At 50.9% G+C, this 24,120-nt stretch overlaps 1 protein-coding gene across 1 annotated transcript; it reads left to right on the top strand.

The window, feature by feature from the left end:
• Positions 1–5,957: 5,957 nt before the first annotated feature.
• NFU1 (NFU1 iron-sulfur cluster scaffold) lies at positions 5,958–22,864 on the top strand. The gene is made up of 8 exons (XM_071579090.1): positions 5,958–6,021; positions 8,435–8,541; positions 10,452–10,587; positions 13,787–13,853; positions 14,521–14,635; positions 15,905–15,968; positions 18,805–18,979; positions 21,299–22,864. The coding sequence occupies exons 1-8, from the start codon at positions 5,978–5,980 to the stop codon at positions 21,344–21,346; spliced, it is 756 nt and encodes a 251-aa protein (XP_071435191.1). The 5' UTR covers positions 5,958–5,977; the 3' UTR covers positions 21,347–22,864.
• Positions 22,865–24,120: the final 1,256 nt, after the last annotated feature.

Genomic DNA, 24,120 nt, shown 5'->3' with positions numbered 1-24,120 from the left:
GATGGATGGATGGATGGATGGGAGGGAGGGAGGGAGGGATGGATGGATGGATGGATGGATGGATGGATGGATGGATGGATGGATGGATGGATGGATGGATGGATGAGTGGAAGGGTGGAAGGATGGGTGGATGGATGGAAAATCCCTGATGCTGGGAGGTGACTACAAACCATCTGCAAGTGGGAGTTACCAACTGCTCTGTGTTCCCTTTCCCCTCCCTGAATTCAATACCCTTCCAAAATATCTCCAGCTGCAAGAGATGAGCCAGATGTTCTGCTGGATGTGGGGATTGCCTGGAGGGAAGAGGGAGGAGCTGGGGCTGAGGTTTTAGAGCCCTGGGGTGGGGAGAGAGACTACTGGAAAGCAGGGAGGCCACGTCAGCTTGTGCAAGTTCCTGGTGAGCAGTGACCTGCTGAGCCCAGGTCAGGTGGAGCTTGTGGAGCTGGGAACCTTCTGCCCTGCTCTGCTGCACTCACAGTTAATAAATATTGGTGCACAGTGGTGGTTTAGGGGCTTTCTGTCCTCCAGCACCACTTCTTGATGACAGAAGTACTGTAATGAAGTTTTCTGGGTTTCCCTTGAGATGTTAATTCAGCAAAGCTGAGGCTGTTCATGATGTTTTGTTGTTGTTTAGTTTTCTGTTTAAATATCCACCCAAAAGGTGGTTGGGTTTGGGTTTTGTTTTAAATACATGTTACCCCCAGGTTGGCTGTTGCTGGATGGGATCAGTGAGAGGCACCGAGCAGCAAACTGTGAATTCAAGGAGAGGGCCCAGATTTGTTCCAAGCCCAGCCTGTGTTGCTGAGCCAGGAGGCTGCTCTTGGCCTCGAGCTGTTCACTCACTCAGAAGCTGCTGGAAGGGAGGCCAAGCCTTGGCAGTGTGGGATGAATCTGTGGAACAGGGAGATGCTTTGCTGGTACCACATGTGAACACCCTGTGTGAGTTCAAGGCGTTCCCTCTGCTCACTGGATCCAGGTTCTCCTTCCTGCCCTTCATTTTAACTTGAAAAATTGCTTTTGGGTAATTCTGTGAAGCTTCTGTCCTTGCCACCTCCAGGTCCCACGGGGCTGATGCTGGAGGAGTCTCAGCCTGTCCCCTTTTTGCTCAGACCAAGGGAAGGTGCACTGAGCTGTCTGGGCTCATTTCCAGCCCTGTTAGGTCAGGGTCAGGCTGAATTTCCAGCTGGCATTTTGGCAGCTTTTTTGTCCTTCAAGCACTTTACACAAATTGCAGGCTGACTGTGCCCCAGAGCTCACAATCCTGCCAGACACATCCAGTGCTTAAATGGTTTTAAATCTCTTTTGGGTTGGAGGCAGCTCGTTTGTATCTCTGCATGTGACTCATAAAGTAATGGGACTTTGGGTTATGGGCAGAAAACTCAATTTCAATGCCTGTGACTCTGATACCCTTCTCATTCCCAGCCTGTGCTCCTCCTAATCCTGCACTTTCACTGCTGCAGCCTCAGTGTGAGGAGTTGTAAATGGAAATTTCATTTCCATGGCCTCTGAAGCTTGCTGTTTGAGTGGCAAAACGGGGAAGAATCATGCTAATTATTTCCCACACAACCAGTGATCTTAATGAAGCTTAGTACAGCCTCAGTGCAGTGTTGGGGATCAGTTTTCTGAACAGAGCCACTGGTTTCCTCTCTGCTGTGGAGCTGTAGTGAACTCTGTTCTCTGCCCTAGGCCGGAGGGTTTCGCAGTGACCACTGTGACAATCTCAGATTCCTGCTGGGACAAGGAACTGCCTCTTGGTCCTCACCCACTGAATGCACTCAAAGTGTCCTTTCCAAGTGGTTAATCAGAGTTTCTGTCCCTAGAACAGACATTGCCTGGCCCTGTGCTGGCTGCTGTGCTGCTGGTGCGGCGCTGAGGGGGACCCGTGTCCTCTCTGCTGCTGCAGGATTTGGGGGCTTTGCCCCCTCTCCATTCCCTCCAGCCACCCCAGCTCTCATCACAGCTGCTGTTCAGTTCACACTGAGGCTCCTGAAGCCCAGCCTGGGGTGCACACTCTGCCTGGAGCACGGGGGGGACGCTGAGCTCGTGCCCCCCAACCCGTGCACGGACACAGAGGGGCGAGATCTGCTCAGCTGCTCAACTCTCAGTCACTCCAAAGTGGGAATCCCTTAACTCAGCTTCCACCAAAGACTCTTGTGTTGGGGAGTTGAATTTCTGTTGGGTTTTTGTTTGTTTTGTTTGTGTTCCTCGTGGTGTTCAATCAAGCCCTTCCAGCACACCACAGACTCCAAAGCGTTTTTACAGCAGTGGCACCACAGGGAAATCTTGTTCAAGTTCTGAGACACATTCCTGAAACCTGGATCAGCTGCATTAGTGTTTCCAAAAACAAACCACAGTCTGTGTTTTCTGTTTGTAGGTGGGTAAATGCCCTCATGCACACCCAGAAAGGGGGAATGCTGATCCAGTGCTCCTGATCCCTCCAAGGCAGAGCTGGGAGCGTCCCTGGGCCCTGCTGGCTGTGACACACAGTGGGACTCGTGTCACATGGACAGAGCTGCCCCTGTCACCGAGGGGATGGGTGGCCCTGGAGGCACCTCAGCCTGGCACATCAGGGGGCTGCAGTTTTGCACTCTGGGTGGGATCATCTGTGTCTGGTAATCATGAAGAAATGTTTTGACTTGTAAACTTCTGTACATTTTATTAAAACATTATCTGATGGCACTACACTGCCTCCTCTCTGCATTCCTTCTCCCCTCCCCATGCAAATATTTTTGCTGGATTCAGGGAATCTGGGGTTTAATGACTCTTTTCTACCCAGATGCTCAGCTGGGTCTGGCCCTGCTGTTTTATGTGGCAGCTGTGAAGTCAAACTGATCTTGCTGCTTCAAGCAGTGGATATTGCAGTTTATATCCAGATTTTATATCCAGGGAGAATCCTTCCCATGGATACCATGAGAGACCCCAACAAAGCAGGACTCTGAGCCACGTTGGTGTGGGATAAGATAAAAAGTAAAAGCCCTTTAGTACCAGGCTGAAGGCCCACAGGAATCCAGGATGACATGCACGTGTTCCCCACACTCTGGTTTCCATGGCTTTTATAATATGATCCATCCATCATTACTTTACACATCTCTCTGTCCAGCCCTGGTCCTACCCCTGTTCCAACCCCTTAGGATTTGGGTCTGGGGTCAGTGAGACCTCCCCTTCATCATTCTCCTCTTCCTCAGCACACAAAGGGCTCTTGGAGGTTCCAGTGTTCTGATTTCTGGGTCACTCTGCCCCGTGTTTATGTCTCTGCAGGATTTTCTGATAGTCTTCATCTCTTTACCTTGAAGAGAGTCTAAACAAGACTAAATAAAAGAACTTGAGCTACTGACAAGTGGCAGAGGTTGGCATGTATAAACATTGAACTTAAGCTGTTAGAAATACTTGCACACTAAATTTACATTTTACTACAGTTAAAAGTACTTCTAAAATCTATAAAAATGAAAAATAAAAAAAGCCCATGGGCATCACCATGCAGGGCAGAGCTGCAGCTCCAAAGAGCCCAGAGCAGCTGAGCCCTCCCTGCAGAGCTGCTGCCCCTCAGTGGGTTTCATGCAGTGCTGGGGCATCTGGACATTGGGGGCTTGGCACATGTGGGGGCTCCCTGAGAGCTGCTTGGAAGGGTTTATCAATCAGCTGCAAGACTTACAAGTGGCTTTGTGAGTGCAAAATTTTAATTTCTCTCTTGGTGTCCATTGGGAGAGACTGTGCTGCCTTCTGTGCTGCTGCTGCTGGTGACACTCAGGTGACACTGCTGACTGTCCAGGCAGAACCTGGAAGGCTGAAAGAGAAGCTTTTCATTATCAGAGCTGCTCTATTTTCTTTTTTTTTAATTTTCTCTCCTCTTGAACACACATCCATGTGTGCCACTAACAGCATTCCCCATTAATAATATCTGTAATTTGGTGTTACAGCCCTGGCTGAGGGGGAGTTGGTGTGTTTTGGTGGGCTGCAAAGCTCAGGGAAGAAAATAAAGAAAACCAGCTGTGACATCTGCACTGCAGAGCAGTGGAGCCCTCCCTGCAATCCCAGGAGCTGCTGCTGCAGGAGGGGAGGTGCAGAATAAACCCATCCCCAAGGAGGAGCTGGGAGGGGAATGGTCCATGGCCACATCTGCAGGGGAAGAATGATGGGATCCAGGAACAGGTTTTGGCCAAGTCCAGGCAAAGGTGCCTTCTGTGAGTGCAGGGACAGCAAATCCAGCAAGGAATGGCTGAGACAAAGGGCTGAGAGTTTGTTTGGAGAATTTGGTTGGAGTTTTAGGTTGTACAACAGAGAACAAGCAGCGATCATGGCACTGGTATCAGTGACTTTCTGGTCCAAAATGGGCAGGACTGATCAAAGGGAGGGACACACAGTCATGGCCCAGACACAACTCTTTAATTGCTGACATTGCAGACCTGTGTCCTTCCTCCCCAGCAAGGCTCTTCCTCCTCTTGCTCAAGACCCCTGAGCATCAGCACCTGCACAAAGAGCTTCCATCTGAAAATACATGTGGATCAAAACAAAAGCATTCCCTCCAACTCCTGCTGCTCTGGAAGGTTGCTGGGCTGAACTTGCAGGTTTGGATGGTTTGTGAGAATTGGGGGGAGGAGAAAAAAGGGCTTTTTGTGTGTTACTGGGCACCAAACAACCACCAGAAGACACTGCTGACCAAAGAAGGACTTCTGAAGAATTTAGAGCTAATCAACATTGTATGAACCTTACAGGAGGAGTAGTGAGTATATATAAATTCTAAGTACACACTAGCTATGCTGGGCCAAGAAGGGGTGGCACAGGAGTGACAATAAAAGAATACTTGACCATTAATGCTCCCAAATGGAGTCTCAGGGGATTCTTACTGCCAATCCTTCCCCTGTGCCCAGCCCTGGTGAGGCCACACCTCGAGTGCTGTGCCCAGTGCTGGGCCCTCAGGTTGGGAAGGACATTGAGGGGCTGCAGCAATTCCAGAGAAGAGCAACGAGGCTGGAGAAGGGCCTGGAGCCCCAGCCCTGTGGGGAGAGGCTGAGGGAGCTGGGGGGGCTCAGCCTGGAGAAGAGGAGGCTCAGGGGGCACCTCAGCACTGTCTGGAACTCCCTGACAGGAGGTTGGACCCAGGGGGGGTTGGGCTCTTCTCCCACACAACCAGCAATGGCACAAGAGGGCACGGCCTTAAGCTGTGCCAGGGCAGGTTTGGGTTGGATATGGGGAGGGAATTTTTGCAGAGAGGGTGGTCAGGCCTTGGAATGGGCTGCCCAGAGAGGGGGTGGATTCTCCATCCCTGGAGGTGTTTAAGGTGAGACTGGATGTGGCACTGAGTGAGAATCCACCACGTCTTGATCCAACCCCACTGTGAGAATCCACCATGTCTTGATCCAACCCTACTGTGAGAATCCACTCTGTGCCCTGGGCTGGTGATCACAGTGGGGTTGGATCAAGGGTTGGGCTGGATGATCTCAGGGGTCTCTCCCAACCCTCAGCCATTCCTGGTTCCCTTTCCCTTTGGCCATTTCCAGTTCCCTTTCCCCATGGCCATTCCTGGTTCCCTTTCCCGGTTCCCATTCCCCTCAGCCATTCCCCGTTCCCATTCCCAGTTCCCATTCCTGGTTCCCTTTCCCCATGGCCATTCCCAGTTCCCATTCCCCGTTCCCTTCCCCCTCAGGCATTCCCGGTTCCCATTCCCAGTTCCCTTTCCCTGTTCCCATTCCCAGTTCCCTTTCCAGATTCCCTTTCCCTCAGCCATCCCGGTTCCCATTCCCCTCAGGCATTCCCGGTTCCCATTCCCCGTTCCCTGTTCCCCGTTCCCATTCCCTGTTCCCTTTCCCCTCAGGCATTCCCCGTTCCCATTCCCGGTTCCCCGTTCCCATTCCCGGTTCCCCGTTCCCATTCCCCTCAGCCATTCCCCGTTCCCGCCACTTTCCCCTCAGGAACGGCCATGGCGCCGCCGCCGCCAGGGGGCGCTGCCGAGCGGCGGGAAGGGCCCGAGGACGCCAAGATGGCGGCGGCGCGGCTGAGGGCGGCGGCGGGGCCGGCCCGGCGGTAGGTACCGTGGGGCCCCTCTGCGGCCTCTCTGCGGCCCCCTCCGTGGCTCCCCCTCTGTGGCAACCTCTCTGCGGCCCCCTCCGTGGCTCCCCCTCTGTGGCAACCCCGCAGCAGCCCCGGCACGCTTCCTTCCCGGAGGGCTCGCCTCCTCCCCGCCCACTGCCACCTCCGCCCCCGCCGCTCCTCGCTCTTCCCCTCCCCGCCCCAGGCCGGGGGATGGGGCTGAGGGGTGTTGCTTTTCTCCCACGCGGGCATGAAGGGGGATGTTTTTTAGTTCTCCGCGACACGCGGGTGCTGAGGGCCGTCCCCGGAGGGGGCTCAGCCCGGCGGGGCCTGAGAGGGCTCCGCACACCGCTCAGGGCACCGCAGTGAGGGTCATTCCTTACACTGCTGGGCAGGATCCCACAGGGAGGGGGTATTTCCTCAAATTCCTATTTAGGGCTCCTCAGTGAGGGGTAATTCCCCCTATTCCTGTTTAGGATACCACAGGAGGGACAATTCCTCATATTCCTATTTAGGACTCCTCAGTGAGAGGTAATTCCTCATATTCCTGTTTAGGATCCCACAGTGAGGGATAATTCCCCACATTCCTGCTTAGGATCCCACAGTGAGGGGTAATTCCCCCTATTCCTGTTTAGGATCCCACAGTGAGGGGCAATTCCCCCCACACCCACTCAGGATGTCACAGGGAGGGGCAATTCCCCCCACACCCACTCAGGATGTCACAGGGAGGGGCAATTCCCCCCACTCAGGATCCCACAGGGAGGGGCAATTCCCCCCACACCCACTGAGGATCCCACAGGGAGGGGCAATTCCCCCCACACCCACTCAGGATGCCACAGGGAGGGGCAATTCCCCCCACAGGTGCTCCCAGGAGTGATTCCTCACCCCCAGGTGTGCTCAGGATCACTCAGTGAGCAGTGGTTGATGCCCCCATATCTGTATCCTTGGAACAAGAGGACATTCCCCCCACTAGTTGCTAAAGATCAGGGAATAAGGGGGAATTCAGAGTGCCCCGAAGTGCTGGGCACACCCCTGTAACTCAGCACTAAAATGGGGTATAATCATCATTGCCCAAACCTAAAGGGAGAAAAGAGAACTCTTCTCTGAGGGACCTTCCTCACATGCCCTGGTGTGGTCTCTACCTGCTCTCAAGACCACAAAGATCAGTAAACAGCACGATTTAGGCCTTTTCTGTGTTCACTTCTCCCCCATTTGCAGCAGGGATGTTCATGTCGTGAGGCAGAGCATTTCACCTGTTCATGTTGGAGGAGTCTGGGCCTCTGCAGTGCTGGTGTTCTGACCCCCAAGAGAACCAGCCTCCTCTTAGAACAGCCCCTGCACATGATTTGTACTTAATTTACCTGCTTTCCCCTCATCTGTGCCTGATGAGCAGGAAAGAAACCAGATAATAATCAATCCTCAGCACGTAGTAATTCCTCTGTGACACAAGTTTGGGTTTCATTTCCTGAGGTTTGCTTTGATGCTGTTGCTGTGCACAGTGACAGAAATCAGGTGTGCAAGCAGGTACTGACACCTGGGAAAGGGAGCCTTGTTACTCCAACACCCACCTTGCTATTCCTCTTAATGTTTTTAATTTTTTCCTCTCTGCTCTCCCCCTTTAACTTCCATCCTTGCTCTGACTGCTGGTGCAAGTTCCATGGCCAATATGGCCATTTAACTGCTCTGGTTTCATTCTGGGACAGACTTTTACAGGAATATACTGGATTTCTTTATTCCCTGGAGAGAATAAATCCAGAGAGGTGGCCAAGGTTGAAGTATGGCTTGGTGTGTGTTACTAACTGAGTTTTTATCTTTCACCCAAGTGCTGTCCTGCTGGTTTTTTTAGGAGAATTGTTGCTGTAAGAGCAGCCACGGGGTTACTTTTTTAGCCTGTCTTGCACCTTCTGAGAGTTGTGATCTCCCTGCATATCAAACCCCCTTAGGCCTGGCCAGCTAAACCCACAGAGTACAGGAGCAAATTCTGGCCTTGGTGCTTGGGGTTGGATTGCCTGAAATCCTCTGAAAATGAGGTTTTTAGTCCAAGTGAGATTTTGACTGTTAAAAGAAAGACCAGAGCTCCCTTGGGGTGATTCTCCTCTCCTCTGATGGGTAGCTCAGGTGATCTGCCTGGTTTTGGGGGCTGCAGGAGTGCAGGTTAATCCTTGGATGGCTAAAATTGGAGAGTTATGGCTGTTGTGTTATGAAATGAGAGAGAGGGAGCACTGAAAAAGGCAGAAAGGGATGTTTTGTGATCCAGCCTGCAAGGTCACTGTGCTACCTGAGAGGTTTAAGGCAGGTGTGTCTTGCTGAGTCCTGGGGTTGCTAAAAACATGTGAAACACCCTTTCAGTGGGGCAGTGCAAAAAATGGGTAACTTGGAAATCATTAGTACAGTTATTTTTCTCCAGGTTCTGTCAGATGCTGTTACAAGATCATAAGTGGACAACTCGACAGCCTTTCCACCAACTCCTTCAAAAGAACCCATCCCTTCCCTCTGCAGAGTGGCCTCGTGCAGGTAAATAAAGGCCCCAAACAAACGAGCAGGGGGGAGGGTCTGTGTCTCCTGGCAGTGCTGAGGGTTTGCTGTTCCTTCTGAAACCCCCGTGAGGTGCCAGTTCCTGGGTGGGTTTTCATGCAGGGAGATGTGGAGCCTCCCTCTGTGCTGCTTACACAGGTTTTCCTGGATATTCAGCTGCCAAGGCTTTGTTAATGCCAAATATTATTTGGGCTTTGCTGCACTTCTTAATTTGTCTCCTGTCTCGGTGTGAAAGTGTCCATGGGGAAAGACTCTGTGCTGCTCCTCACTCTGCCAGGTGACCCTGCTGAGCCTCCAGCAGAACCTGGGCAGGCTGCAAGGGCAGCTTTCCACCTTTATTTTGATTTCCACCCCCTGAACATGCACCCATGTGTGTGCATCAACAGCATTCCCATTAATATTATCCACAGTTTGGTGTCACCCTGGAAAAGCCACGTTGGAGGATCTTGTGCCATCTTTGATTAGACTGCAGAGCTCAGGAGAGGAGGAAAAATATAAATAACTTGCACCACAGAAACCTTTGTGGCTCTGCAGCTGCCTGAGAGGTTTGGAGACTGAAAGATTGTGCAGGTGCTCTTGCATGGAGCTCCTCACAGGTGGAATGTCACTGAAATGAGTCTGCTCAGGCACAACTCTCTCTAATTTTGGTTCAGAGAGTCCAGTCTCAGCTGGGGCAGTGCTGCTTTTGCTGTTTGTTACACATCCAGGTTCTGCTGGGTGGGATCTGGATGAAGATCCCCAGTTCTCCCATCCCCAGGGATAATCCTGCTGTTTGCTCCATCAGGAATATTCATGTTCAAACTGTTTCCATCCGAAGTTTGTGGCTTTTTCCTTTAGAAAAACATAAACAATGCAGTGTGTGCATGTTTACCTTTGAATATTTCAAGCATTGTCACATGACAGACACACGAGGCAACAATCTGGCAGTTCATGAAAAGTGGGATTTGTTATTTAATACCAGGGAGTCAAGAGCAAATGGCACTCTGCAAAAATGAAAATTTCAGCTCTTTGTATTACCTTAAATCCTCCTAGGCACGTTTTCTAACACCATGTGAGCTTGTTTAGCAAGGATAATTTATCAATATTAGCTCCTAAAGGTTCCTGGGTTTAAAATGCACTTTTTTCTTTCCTACATGTTTGTATCTCCCTGTGCTATTGGATGTGGAAAAAAAACGTTTTTCTTTCCTACATGTTTGTATCTCCCTGTGCTATTGGATGTGGAAAAAAACGTTTTTCTTTCCTACATGTTTGTATCTCCCTGTGCTATTGGATGTGGAAAAAAAACTTTTTTCTTTCCTACATGTTTGTATCTCCCTGTGCTATTGGATGTGGAAAAAAAACAGGAAAATGAGAGAGAGAGAGAGAGACTGTCCCCAGCTGATGTTCAGCCTCAGGCATGTGCTGCATGGACATGTCTACAGGAAAAGACTATTAAATGTGCACCATTAAATGCAGAGTATTAAATTGGAGTTAAAATCAGGAGGTTTTGCACTCTCCCAGAGACAGCCAGAGCCAGGAAAGGAACTTCAGTAAAAATGTATCTTTTAAAGAACTTTGCCAGTGAATTGTAACGAGTTTTATCATAAATGGCTTGGCCAGTTTAGTTTCTGGAGGGTAAGTGGTGGCTCACAGTTATTTTTTTCACCCTGTGGAAAGTCTAAGCAGGGTCTGCTTCACTGTAATTATTGTTGCATTTGGTTTTCTTTTTTATAGTGCTGAAAAATAAGATAAAACCTGACCCCATAAATCATGTGCATGCCCAGGAGAGAGTTGGCAAAACTGAGAGTGCTTTGAGCACCCTGGGCTTGCTGAGGCATCAGGACCTGACTCTCATGGAAGCTCCTTAGGCTGGGTTATATCATTTTTCTCCCTTGTTTTTGTATTTCCAGTGAGAGGCATGTTTATTCAAACTCAGGACACACCAAATCCAAACAGCCTGAAGTTTATTCCAGGGAAGGAAGTGCTGGAGTCAAGGACCATGGAGTTCTCCACACCAGCTGCAGCGTTTTGCTCACCTTTAGCAAGGTATTGCTGAACTCCTCATGGTTGGTTTGGGGCTTGGGGTGGGCTCTGTGTCTGCACCTGATGCTTCAAAGCACAACTTCCTGCTCCTCTTTAGAAGCAGCTGGGTTGGATTTGAGGGTTTGGTGCTGCTTTGCTTGTGCTAAAGGTTAAAGCTGTTGTTGCTGAAGTTTGTCTGTGCTCCCCAAGGCTCTGTCTGGTTTATGCCACTGCACTGAGAGGTGTCACAAATGAGTGTTTGGGAGCAGTTGCTGCATCACCAGTGAGAACTCTGACCCCCATTTCACAAGTTCATTCCCTTCAGAACACTCTCAATTCAAATAATAACTTGGAAATCATGTAACTTTCCAAAATTGGGAACCAGGCTGTGAATAACCCCCAAACACCATGAAATAAATGAAATAAACCTTTTGGAAGCTGTTGGGGCTTCCCTGAACTTCAAAAGGTTTGTGCTTCACTCAGAGCAAGGCCAGGTTTGCCCCCCTTTTGGGGCTGGATCTGTGACAGGTCCCTGGGAGTGCAACTTTCAGTACCAAAATGAATAATCTGGAATAAGAATCACTGAGCACAAGCTTGATTCACATCACCTTGATATGGAAGGGTTTGGAGCCCCATCACAAGTGTCTGGGAATGTTGGGAAGCATCCACTGTGCAAGTGTATCATTGATTTCACATCACCCTGAGAATAAAATTGGTGTTCTGTGGGTGGAGAGGCTTCAGTTTGGGACTGAGATCCAGAAATCAGAATCATAGAATGGATTGGGTTGGAAAAGCCCTCCCAGATCATCAAGTCCAACCTTTGATCCAACCCCACTGTGATCACCAGCCCAGGGCACTCTGTGCCCTGGGCTGGTGATCACAGTAGGGTTGGATCAAGATGTGGTGGATTCTCACAGTGGGGTTGGATGTAGACATGGTGGATTCTCCCTCAGTGCCACATCCACAGAATCACAGAATGGATTGGGTTGGAAAAGCCCTCCCAGATCATCAAGTCCAACCCTTGGTCCAACTCCAGTCCCTTTACCAGATCATGGCACTCAGTGCCACGGCCAAGCTCAGGTTCAAACCCTCCAGGGATGGGGAATCCACCCCCTCTCTGGGCAGCCCATTCCAATCCCTGAGCACTCTCTCTGCAAAGAATTTCTTTCTGCTCTCCAACTTCAATTTCCCCTGGCAGAGCTTGAGCCCATCGTGCCCCCTTGTCCTATTGCTGAGTGCCTGGGAGAAGAGACCAACCCCCACCTGGCCACAACTTCCCTTCAGGGAGTTCCAGACGGTGCTGAGGTCACCTCTGAGCCTCCTCTTCTCCAGGCTGAACACCCCCAGCTCCCTCAGCCTCTCCCCACAGCACTTGTGCTCCAGTCCCTTCTCCAGCCTCGTTGCTCTTCTCACTTGGGTTGGAAGAGACCTCTGAGATCGTCAAATCCAACCCTTGATCCAACCCCACTGGGATCACTCTGGCACTCTGTGCCCTGGGCTGGTGATCACAGTGGGGTTGGATCAAGACATGGTGGATTCTCTGTCCCTGGAGGTGTTTCAGAGGACACTCAGTGCCACATCCAGTCCCTTCTCCAGCCTCGTTGCTCTTCTCTGGCCCCGCTCCAGCCCCTCAATCTCTTGCCTCAACTGAGGGGCCCAGAACTGAACACAACACTCAAGGTGTGGCCTCCCCAAGGCAGAGTCCAGGGGAAGGGTCACTGCCCTGGGCCTGCTGGCCACGCTAGTTTGGATCCAGGCCAGGATCCCCTTGGCCTTCTTGGCCACCTGGGCACACTGGTGGCTCCTGTTGAGCTTCCTGTCCCTCAGTCCCCCCAGGTCCCTCTGCCTGGCTGCTCTCCAGCCACTCTGTGCCCAGCCTGGAGCGCTGCAGGGGCTTGGGGTGGCCAAAGGGCAGGACCTGCACTTGGCCTTGTTGAACTCCATCCCATTGGAATCAGCCCATCCCTCAAGTCCATCCATATCCCTCTGCAGAGCCCTCCTGCCTTCCAGCAGGTCGACACTCCCTCCCTGGTGAGGATGGACTCAGTGCCACAGCAGGTCACCCACCCAAGGCATGTTTTTGTGTGTTGGAAGGTTTGTGTGTGACACACGGAGCTGTGGGACGTGGCATTCCCTCCAGGAGCTGTGTGGTTGTCACACAGGCAGCTCTGATGTTGCCAAGGGCCTCTTGCAGGGCTGTTTGAGAGCACAGAGGATCTTTGCAAGCAAAGCTCTGTGACTTGAAGCCATAAATCCAACGTGAGAGGTTTCTGGGGCCATCAGAAGGTGTGAGCAGAAGGCTGAAACTGGAGGATCTCATTATGCCCAAGTGCATCAGGCTGCAGAATGAAATGGCCTGTCAGAAAGTGGCTTTTTGTTGTCAGAGATCTGCAAATAGACATTTTAATCCAAGATTACTGATGTGCATGAGGAGAGCAGCTTAGGGGGGTGCACTGTGCAGGTTCAGGGCAGAAACTGCCTGCCATGTGTGTGGTTAAACCCCAGATCACCTGCTTTGTAAATGCAATGCTCATTTATTTTAAAGGCAATATTAATTTTCCAAAGAATTAATAAATGTTGCCTGAAGGGGAGGGAGGGGACAGAATTGTTTAATTGATCTCAGAGGGTTTGATGCACTTGCATAATTTCGTGGTTAAAGTAACTTCAAAATGCTGTTGGTTTAGTGCTGTGAACACCCAACTGTCCCATGTGCAGAAATTCTTTCAAGTGGCTGTTGTGGAACCCCTTTTGTCATTTTCCACCACGTGTCTTTGTGATAAGATTTCCAATTCCTTCATTTATTGCATTTTTGATATTCTGCAGTCTTTCAGGAGAATATCTCATCTCTTCCTCCCATAAGGAGCTTTCCTTGTATTTGCACAAGTCCTGCCTGAAACAACAGGGGCCTCCTGGGTTTGGTGCTGAGCAAAGACCCTTTAATATACACAATATAATTTTGTCTCCAGAGAAGTGGAGAGAGAGTAACTCTTTGCCACATCTTATGGAGAGCCCTGCAGGGTGTGATCAGTTTATTCCTTATGCTGCTTCCCAGCAGGACCTCTGGGCTCTTCCTGACTGTGGGTGAGGTAACTGGAGTTTCTCTGTGTTTAATGCTTTTTTTTGTCTAGAGGTGTATTCTAGAACTTCTGTGCCAGCTTATATAAATCTTGAGTTTGCCTGACATGTAAGTGCATGTTTGCTTTTCTTTTTGTTCCCTTAACAGACAGTTATTCAGGATTGAAGGAGTTAAAAGTGTTTTCTTTGGACCAGACTTCATCACAATCACCAAGGTGAGCAGAGCAGAGATGCAGCTGCTCTGAAAGCTGAGCTGTCTGGAAATGGCCCCAGAGCAGGTCCAGCAGCCCTTGGATGTGCAAGGTGGACATTCCAGAGGAGTGTCTGGGATATCAAGGAAAATACTTTGTGGCTGAGCAGTGGAGCAGGTTCTTTGATCTTGGCTGTGACAGCTGAGGGCCTGTGCACAGGCCAGCCTGGAAGCTGCTCTGAGTGGAGCAGGGATGGGGCTGGGGAACAGCTCCTGGTGACACAGGACCAGGATGGGAACCTGGCAGGGCCCTGGCAGGGCCTCTGGTGTTTGCTCAAGGCGTGGAGCTCGTGCCAGGGAGATAAGGGGTTATCTGGGCAGCCCTGGCTGTGTGGAGAGCAAGGGCAGGTCAGGGAATGAGATTGGATAACCTGAGGCTCTGAGACAGGATTTAGGAGACTGCCACCCCTTTTATGGCACTTGGCTTGCAAGCAAGAGACCATTTTTTGTCTAATAAATCCACTCCTACGAAACTTCTTTGGCAAAGCTGAGCTCAAACCACGTGTCAGACACGAGGGTCCATCAGGGTATTGTCAGTGTAAGAAGCACCTCTGTGTAATTGATTATCAGGAGGCAGCTATTCTTACCCTCTTTTCATTCTTCCTATTTTTCTTTCCTTTTAATTCTCACAGGAGAGTGAAGACCTGGATTGGAACTTACTGAAACCAGATATTTATGCAGCTATAATGGATTTCTTTGCCTCTGGTTTACCCGTAGTCACTGATGAGGCACCCAGGGCAGATACAGGTAAAGGAAACTCCAGCAAGAGGCCAGGGCTGCCTTTGGGTTTGGGACATCCAGAAGATCCTCCTTCAGAAAAGCAAGCAGGAGAATTTAAATTTAAATTTAAATTTAAATTTAAATTTCAATAAAACCTGCTCAAGCTGAGCTGGGTGTCCTGGTAGTTTGTGCTCTGTTCTGTTACCCCACAGGGGCAGAAATGGTTTTGCAAGTACTGAGGCCAAGCTTAGAAAGCTCTGGGGTGTTCCTGCATGAGCTTTTTGTATGAGAACCCACAGAGGGGTTTATTTCTCTCCATAAAGAGTGTCCAGGGTTTTATTTCTGTCCTTAAATTAAAAAAAAAGAGTGCTCAGGCTTAATGACAGTGCCTAAATGATGGGTTTATGGTCTGAAATGAACAAAAACTGCAACAGAAAGTAGCACTAACTCCCAGTTTCACTCAAGGGCAGTAGTTTGCCTTTTATTTTCTCAGTTGCAACTCAGCAACTTAAAATTGTTTTCAGTGTTGCGGGGAAAATTACGATAATTGAATTGCCCCCTGCTTGTTATGTCTGAATTTGCTTCTGAATTTGGTCCTACTGGAGTTCCTGGATATCCAGGGTTAGGAATGCTACTGGAATCCATGGATATCCAGGGTTACAATCGTACTGGAGTTCCTGGATATCCAGGGTTCCAATCCTGCTGGAATCCATGGATATCCAGGGTTACAATCCCACTGGAATCCATGGCTTATCCAGGGATACAATCCCACTGGAATCCATGGATATCCAGGGTTACAATCCTACTGGAGTTCCTGGATATCTAGGGTTACAATCCTGCTGGAATCCATGGATATCCAGGGTTACAATCCTGCTGGAATCCATGGATATCCAGGGTTAGGAATCCTACTGGAATCCATGGATACCCAGGGTTACAATCCTGCTGGAATCCATGGCTTATCCAGGGTTACAATCCAACTGGAATCCATGGATATCCAGGGTTCCAATCCTGCTGGAATCCATGGATATCCAGGGTTACAATCCCACTGGAATCCATGGATATCCAGGGTTACAATCCCACTGGAATCCATGGATATCCAGGGTTACAATCCCGCTGGAATCCATGGATACCCAGGGTTACAATCCCACTGGAATCCATGGATATCCAGGGTTACAATCCCGCTGGAATCCATGGATATCCAGGGTTACAATCCCACTGGAATCCATGGATACCCAGGGTTACAATCCCACTGGAATCCTCTCAGAGTTCTGACCTGCACATTTCCCTTCTCCCAAGCGGCATCAGAGGAAGATGATGAAGTTGTGCTGATGATTAAGGAGCTGCTGGACACAAGGATAAGGTAAACAGGGCAAAGTTGGGTGAGTGGGATAGTCTGGGGATTTGGGTGGATTTAGGGAGCAGTGGGTTGTTCTGGGGGGTGTGTGTGACTTCCTGGCCCTGCATCTCAGGGGCTTTGAGGAGCAGGACTGGCCAGGGCTGAGAGTGCAGTTTAATTAAGGCTGGGTTTGATGTTCTGACTAATCAGAGGGTGCTGAGCTGAGTCCTCGTTGCTGGGACTGGAACAGGGCACTGGCCTTACCCCAGCCAGTTTGAATGGTGCAAACTGCACCAGCTTTGCTTTAAGAGGCACTTCTCTCCTCTCTGTGTTAATATCTGTCTTACTTTTTTCTTCTCCTTCCCTCCCAAGGATCCCTCCATAGTTTCCACTCTCTTACCATACTCCAAAGGAACATTTCCCTGTTGGTTTCTCTCTCTGGGCTTCAGTGGATTTTGTTCCTTGCACTCTGTTGTGGTTTTATTGGGGCTTGAGTTTAGAAACTGGTGGTACCAAAGTCCCAAGAGTGGCTGTGGATCCCTTTGTTTACCTGCAGTGTATTTTTGTGCTCATTAATTGCCTTCCAAATGAACTGAAAGGAAGAAGCAACTTGACATTTCACATGGAGGAGAAAATGTCTGCTGTGTTTATGGAGCTGTGATATCTGATACAATATCTGACAAACTGCAGGAACCAGAAACTTGTTTGTGGGTCAGAATCACAGAAATTATTATGAACTCAGCCCTTTTTATATATATATTTTTTTTTAGATGCTGCATTTAAAGTGATACCAGTTTAAAAATGTGGTTATCTCAGAGCTGACACGTGGTGCTGGTTAATTTTCCTGAAAGAGGAAATAAAACAGCAATAATCTGGAACATGTTTGCCAAACACACATACCAAGTGTTCAAACCAGTATAATGTTCCCTAAAACTGGGACAGCAACATTCAGGAGGCCCTTCCTGTGCTGGGTACCTGGTTGGTTGAGCTCCCTGGATATGTCAGTCCCTGGTTTTTGTAACAGGCACAGAATTTCTGCTCAAATTTTTGGTTTTCTTACCTTTTTCTGTCATTTCTTTCCCCTGTGCCCCCTTGGTGGACCAAGAAACTGTTGCTGGGAATCTCAGCAGTGCTGGGTCTCCATTTCATAGCAGGGCAGTTCACAGGGATACACACAGAGCATTTATTGTCCAGTGCACCAAAAATAATATGCAAAGAGGTTGTCAGAAGGTGCAGGATGGAGGGAATGTCAATCTGAAAGGTCCTGTAGTGTGTTAAAACTAATTCAAAAAAGGAAAGTGGAATTTTTAATCAGGACCTTCTGGCTTTCTGGAATGGAGATAATTTGCTGTGGTGGGTTAATAAATGTGTCAGGTTCATGGATTTTTCTCTTAGGACTGTCCTTCTCAAGGAGTTTATTTTGGAAATCAGAATAAAGAGCTTCTGTTAGAGTTACTTGCTGGTTTGAGCTTGGTCTGGAAAATGTTGCTATGGGGACCCAGCTACAGTGCTGGGCATTTGTGGCTGGCAGGGGAGGGCAGGCTGCAGAAATGCCAGTGCCACTGGGGGGGCTTATCAGGGCTGGCCCCTCCACCCCTCAGCAGGATGGAGCTTTTTGAGTCAGAGCTCTCCCATGGCCTGTGTGAATTGTGCAGAACTCCATATTTATTTATGCAAGGACTTCAGGACTCCTTATCACAGGTGGCAGCTGCACAGGCATCCCGTGGGGACAGGGACAGGGACAGGGACAGGGACACACCCAGCTGTGCTGGCAAGAACTGGGGCAGCTCCTGCGTGTGGGCAGGGCCTCAGGGTGTCTGTGCAGGCTGCAGCAAGCTCTGCTCCAAGGGGTTTATTTTCCCCCTCCCCTGAAATGTCAGAGATTCCTTCATCCACAGCTGCACTCACTGCAGAAATAATTTCTGTAATGTCCTCTGGAAAAATACTTTCTGTCAACATGAGAGAGCCCAGCAAAGTAGGAGGGGTTGGGAGTGGGAACCAGGTGGTTGTAGAGAAAGGGATTTAGTTACTGTATCGTGACAGTTTTTGTGTGTGTTAAATTTGGCTTTACTAAAGGTTTCTGGAAGGATCCATAGAATCACAGAATGGATTGGGTTGAAAAAGCCCTCCAAGATCATCAAGTCCAACCTTTGATCCAACCCCACTGTGATCACCAGCCCAGGGCACTCCGTGCCCTGGGCTGGTGATCACAGTGGGGTTGGATCAAGACATGGTGGATTCTCACAGTGGGGTTGGATCAAGACATGGTGGATTCTCACAGTGGGGTTGGATCAAGATGTGGTGGATTCTCACAGTGGGGTTGGATCAAGACATGGTGGATTCTCACAGTGGGGTTGGATGTAGACATGGTGGATTCTCCCTCAGTGCCACATCAACAGAATCACAGAATGGATTGGGTTGGAAAAGCCCTCTGAGATCATCAAGTCCAACCCTTGGTCCAACTCCAGTCCCTTTACCAGATCATGGCACTCAGTGCCACGGCCAAGCTCAGTTTCAAACCCTCCAGGGATGGGGAATCCACCCCCTCTCTGGGCAGCCCATTCCAATCCCTGAGCACTCTCTCTGCAAAGAATTTCTTTCTGCTCTCCAACTTCAATTTCCCCTGGCAGAGCTTGAGCCCATCGTGCCCCCTTGTCCTATTGCTGAGTGCCTGGGAGAAGAGACCAACCCCCACCTGGCCACAACTTCCCTTCAGGCAGTTCCAGACAGTGCTGAGGTCACCTCTGAGCCTCCTCTTCTCCAGGCTGAACACCCCCAGCTCCCTCAGCCTCTCCCCACAGCACTTGTGCTCCTATTTCAGCTGTACTTGCTTGTTAAACTGAGCCTTGTGTCCCTGCAGGCCCACAGTGCAGGAGGATGGTGGTGATGTCATCTACAAGGGCTTTGAGGATGGGATTGTGCAGCTGAAGCTGCAGGGCTCGTGCACCAGCTGTCCCAGCTCCATCATCACCCTCAAGAACGGCATCCAGAACATGCTGCAGTTCTACATCCCTGAGGTGGAGGGTGTGGAGCAGGTGGGCTGGGCAGGCTCTGACTGTTTCCTTGTCAGTGGGAATGGAGCTCTTTGTCCCCTTCCAACCTGCACAGGTTGGCACTTCAGGGAAAGAATGGGATGTATCAGTGTAGGTTTCCAGGTCAGGTTTTCCGAGGCAGAAGCTGCATCTTGGCCAAGGCTGTGGGACCCTGCAGAGCCCTGTCCAGCCCCGTGCTGGGACTGCCTGGCTGGGGAGCAGCCTTGCAGCCCAGGAGCCTGGTGCTGCTGGGTGCCTATGGGTGCCCCTGGGTGTTGCTAGGTGCCCCTGGGTGCCACTGGGTCCTGCTGGGTGCCCTGGGTGCCCCTGGGTATCTCTGAGTGATGCTGGGTGCCCCTGGGCGCCCCTGGGTGCCTCTGGGTATCTCTGAGTGCTACTGGGTGCGCCTGGGTGCTGCTGGGTGCCTCTGGGTGTTAGTGGGTGCCTCTGGGTGTTAGTGGGTGCCCCTGGGTGCCTCTGGGTGGCTCTGGGTGTTAGTGGGTGCCTCTGGGTGGCTCTGGGTGTTAGTGGGTGCCTCTGGGTGTTAGTGGGTGCCCCTGGGTGCCTCTGGGTGGCTCTGGGTGTTAGTGGGTGCCTCTGGGTGCCCCTGGGTGCCTCTGGGTGGCTCTGGGTGTTAGTGGGTGCCCCTGGGTGCCCCTGGGTGCCCCTGGGTGTTAGTGGGTGCCCCTGGGTGTTAGTGGGTGCCCCTGGGTGCCTCTGGGTGTTAGTGGGTGTCCCTGGGTGTTAGTGGATGCCCCTGGGTGCCCCTGGGTGGCTCTGGGTGTTAGTGGGTGCCCTTGGGTGCCTCTGGGTGGCTCTGGGTGTTAGTGGGTGCCCCTGGGTGCCTCTGGGTGTTAGTGGGTGTCCCTGGGTTTTAGTGGGTGCCCCTGGGTGCCCCTGGGTGGCTCTGGGTGTTAGTGGGTGCCCCTGGGTGCCTCTGGGTGGCTCTGGGTGTTAGTGGGTGTTAGTGGGTGCTCTTGGGTGTCTCTGGGTGGCTCTGGGTGTTAGTGGGTGCCCCTGAGTGCCTCTGGGTGTTAATGGGTGCCCCTGGGTGTTAGTGGATGCCCCTGGGTGCCCCTGGGTGGCTCTAGGTGTTAGTGGGTGCCCCTGGGTGCCTCTGGGTGTTAGTGGGTGCCCCTGGGTGCCTCTGGGTGTTAGTGGGTGCCTCTGGGTGCCCCTGGGTGGCTCTGGGTGCCCCTGGGTGGCTCTGGGTGTTAGTGGATGCCCCTGGGTGGCTCTGGGTGTTAGTGGGTGCCCCTGGGTGCCTCTGGGTGTTAGTGGGTGTCCCTGGGTGTTAGTGGATGCCCCTGGGTGCCCCTGGGTGGCTCTGGGTGTTAGTGGGTGCCCCTGGGTGGCTCTGGGTGTTAATGGGTGTTAGTGGGTGCCCTTGGGTGCCTCTGGGTGGCTCTGGGTGTTAGTGGGTGCCCCTGGGTGCCTCTGGGTGTTAATGGGTGCCCCTGGGTGTTAGTGGATGCCCCTGGGTGCCCCTGGGTGGCTCTAGGTGTTAGTGGGTGCCCCTGGGTGCCTCTGGGTGGCTCTGGGTGTTAGTGGGTGCCCCTGGGTGCCTCTGGGTGCCCCTGGGTGGCTCTGGGTGCCCCTGGGTGCCCCTGGGTGGCTCTGGGTGTTAGTGGATGCCCCTGGGTGCCCCTGGGTGGCTCTGGGTGTTAGTGGGTGCCTCTGGGTGCCTCTGGGTGGCTCTGGGTGTTAGTGGGTGTTAGTGGGTGCCCTTGGGTGCCTCTGGGTGGCTCTGGGTGCCCTTGGGTGCCTCTGGGTGCCTCTGGGTGTTCATGGGTACCTCTGGGTGCCCCTGGGTGCTGCTGGGTGTTAGTGGGTGCCACTGGGTGCCTCTGGGTGTCTGTGGGTGCTGCTGGGTGCCCTGAGCAGCCTGTCCCTCGTGGCAGCCTGTCCCTCGTGGTGCTGGCAGCAGGCTGAGGGCTGTGTGCCCTTGCTGGACTCTGTCCAACATGCCCATGTCCCTCCTCTACTGCCTGGCCCATCTCCCCAGATCTGGGGACTCTGTTACCCAAGTGCTTTGGTGACTTTGTGTGATAAACCCCAACAAGCTGCTGTCCCTGAAATGCAGATTGCTTTGCTTTCTGCTGAAATGTCCCATACCTGCAGGGGCTGTTTTCCAGCCTTTGTGGGAACCTGACCAGCTCCTGTTGTTCCAGCCATGTTTCCTCCTGGCATTTTGGCTGGCAGCTTCCCGTGCTCATTGTGGATAAACGCTGTTCCTCTCGGGCCCAGCAGGGGTTGGAGGCAATAAATCCTGCGAGTTTAAACTGTTTACCTAAACCAAACCACTTCTGGGTTTGATTTCAGGTTGTTGACGACGATGATGACGTGGAGAAAGAAGCAAATTCGACTTGAGTTACATCATCTGTGGCCAAATAAGCATTTACCTCCTGGTGTGTGTAAACTGGCTTTGTGCTGAGCAACAACCGAGTCTGCCTTCTCAGAAAAACAGCTGCACTTCCCTGTCAAAAGGTGTCAGCAGTTTAAGCAGTTTGTCCACTAATTTATTAAATGCCCTCAATTAAAAAAATATTCTTTTACTTTCTTCTGTATCTTAAGTAAGAAAAGGTGAGCTTGAAAAACAGTGATGTGTCTCCTCATTGTTTCACACAGATAATTCAGGAATGAAAAAAAGAGAAGGCAGAAGTTTTGTGAGTGTTTTTTATGCAATAGAAATATTAAATATTTATTCCCCCAAGCCCCCATGGGGCTGGCAGGACTCTCTGCCCTTGCTCTGGTAACTGGGAAATCAGGAATGTTCATTTTATCAAGTCTTATTAAAAAAAAGCTTTTGATTCCTATAATTTTTTTTGTGTGAAAAATACCCCAAAACTTCACCTGCTGCTTTTAGAAGGTGTAACCCTGCCATCACTTGTGGGAATTACCTGCTTGCTGTGCAAACAAAAGCAACAGAAACAAAAAGGGTGAGGTTTTTGTTACAGAAATCATATCTTTTAAAGTAAAAGAAGATCCTTATCAGCCACAGTAAGTGGAAAGACTAATTAGCTGATTTAGGAGTAAAGCCCTTCAGCCACCATTAGGGGTGTGTTTAAACACGCAAAAGCTCTCGACGCAATTCCCCCCCTTCGGGAGGAAAGAGCAGGGCCCGAATTGCAGGGAATTGCCCGTGTTTGCTCCTCCACATCCTGTTTGTTCTCCGGCAGAGCGCGGGGGGAGCTCGGCTGGCCCGGCCAGGAGGGGAGACGTGGCAGAGCAAACGCTCCCCGAGAGCAGGGAAAGGGAAATATTTATTGTCCTGACATTGGAATAAATGAATCTGGCTCTGCCAGCAGGAGTTGTGTTTCCGTGTGTGCGGGGGAAGGATTTCTTCCTGGAGCCTGACCAGCCGCGGCTTTGGGAGAGGAGATGCTGTTTGTCTCTGTGCTGCCACCCCCGAGCAGAGTTTGTGATTCCTGGGCTTGTTGTGTTCCTGCGTGCGAGGCTTGACAGCCCCGGTGTGTTTGTTCCCCCTTCACTCCTTGCCAGGGTCATTATCCCACCGAGTCCCCGAGCAGGAGCAGTTCAGTCTGTGCACAACCTCGTGGCAGCCAGAAACTTCAGATTACCTGTTAGACATCTGGAAATATTCTAGCTAAATATCTCTCTGCTTTCATGGAGAGGAATAACCCACGGGAGTTTAAATTACCCACTCAGGATTTGGGAATTGGTCTGAAATGAGCCTGTTTTCTTCCCACAAGGATGGAGTGCACAGTGCCTGATCTTACACGTGTGTTGATGACAAAACTGCCCTCCAGGCAGGCTCTGACTGCCCCAGGGAGAGCCTGTGCAAACACCATTGCTGTGTTCCCCAGCAAGTCATGGCTCTGGTCTCTCAAAAGCAGAATTTTTAGCACTGATTTCTCAATTTCATGCACTGTGTAACCCAAAACTCAAACAGCAAAGTGGCCGGGTTTGTGTGGTAAATAAAATGTACCTGAGAAAGATGTGCTTCAGTTAAGCAGTGCTTGCTCTTCCAGGGACTGGAAGGATATTCCCAGTTTGGGTTGTGGTGGGGTTGGATTTGTACACACAGGACCAAGGTGAGGATTAAGCACCTTGTGATCCTGAGCCTGAAAAGATTCCGTGTCCGTCCTGTGTGTCCTCAAGTTCCTCGAGCTCTGCTGTGGAGAGACAAGGTTGTAACACATCCCACCCTCTTCTGTCTGTCCTGCCCACCCCAAACTCTTCAGGGTTCCACTCCTGCAGCATAAGGAGATGGAGGGGCTCCTGCTCAGGGTAAATGGAAGCACAAGGAGGGTGGGAAGTGCCAGTTCTCACTCAGAAAACAGGACAAACCCCAGGTGTGTTCCCAGCACTGACAATAACCATGAACACCAACCCTGAGAGCCCAAGGTGGTGAAATCAGTTCCTGTGTGAACTTCCAAGCTCTGGAACAGCTTAGCTCATGGAAAAAATCCCTGTTAGTGAGAGGTGTCCTGTCTCCTGCACTCACCAAAACCCCTTTCATGGGAACACAGGACTGACTGTTCAGGCTGGGAGTGGGTGAGGTGGCCACATCCTCCGTGGCAGGGACGGGATGTTCTCCCAGCTCTGCTGGGACAGAGAGCCCTTCAGCTGGGGCTGGGAAGCCTCTCAGGTCAGCTTTCTGACTGTGAGGTCCCTCTGGAAAGTGCAGTTAGTCATTATAAATAATGGCTACTCTAAATTAGGTAGCAATGGCTGCTTGAAATTATTCTGGAAAAAGAAAGCACTGTGGTGGTGTGGGTGTGCAGTAGCCAAGTGCAGAGTTCAGTCTGCCAGGGAGGCATTTTGGTCTCACCCATGTCAGAGGAAATCACTCACATTACCTGATATTAATCTGCAAAATGTCTTACATCAGGGGTCACCAAAGATACTCTTTTCCAAGGGGTGGTAGTTTGCAGTCTGTCTAAAATTCAGGAGTTGTGCCTGAGCTTCTGTTTCAGGTGTTAATTTTAAAAGGCTCACTTGTGAGAGTTTGGGAAACAGTTCCTGCATTTCTTTGTCACAGTAAGTTGCACTTTGCATCCCCATGAAGTACCACAGAGAACCAACAGCATGTCCTGTATGTACAGCAAACCTCAGAATGAAGTTACATGGGGGGAGTATTGGCTTTTACAGGGAGAAAATTAAACAGCCCCTTCAGCATT

Source organism: Pithys albifrons, chromosome 29 (genome assembly GCF_047495875.1).
Source record: "Pithys albifrons albifrons isolate INPA30051 chromosome 29, PitAlb_v1, whole genome shotgun sequence".
Classification (NCBI taxonomy): domain Eukaryota; kingdom Metazoa; phylum Chordata; class Aves; order Passeriformes; family Thamnophilidae; genus Pithys; species Pithys albifrons.
This window is presented reverse-complemented; position numbering and strand designations above follow the sequence as displayed.

Coding starts and splice junctions, on each gene's coding strand:
- NFU1 (XM_071579090.1), top strand. CDS start 5,978: ATGGCGGCGGCGCGGCTGAGGGCGGCGGCGGGGCCGGCCCGGCG. Junction 6,022..8,434: donor GCGGCGGGGCCGGCCCGGCG/GTAGGTACCGTG, acceptor ATTTTTCTCCAG/GTTCTGTCAGATGCTGTTAC. Junction 18,980..21,298: donor AGGTGGAGGGTGTGGAGCAG/GTGGGCTGGGCA, acceptor GTTTGATTTCAG/GTTGTTGACGACGATGATGA.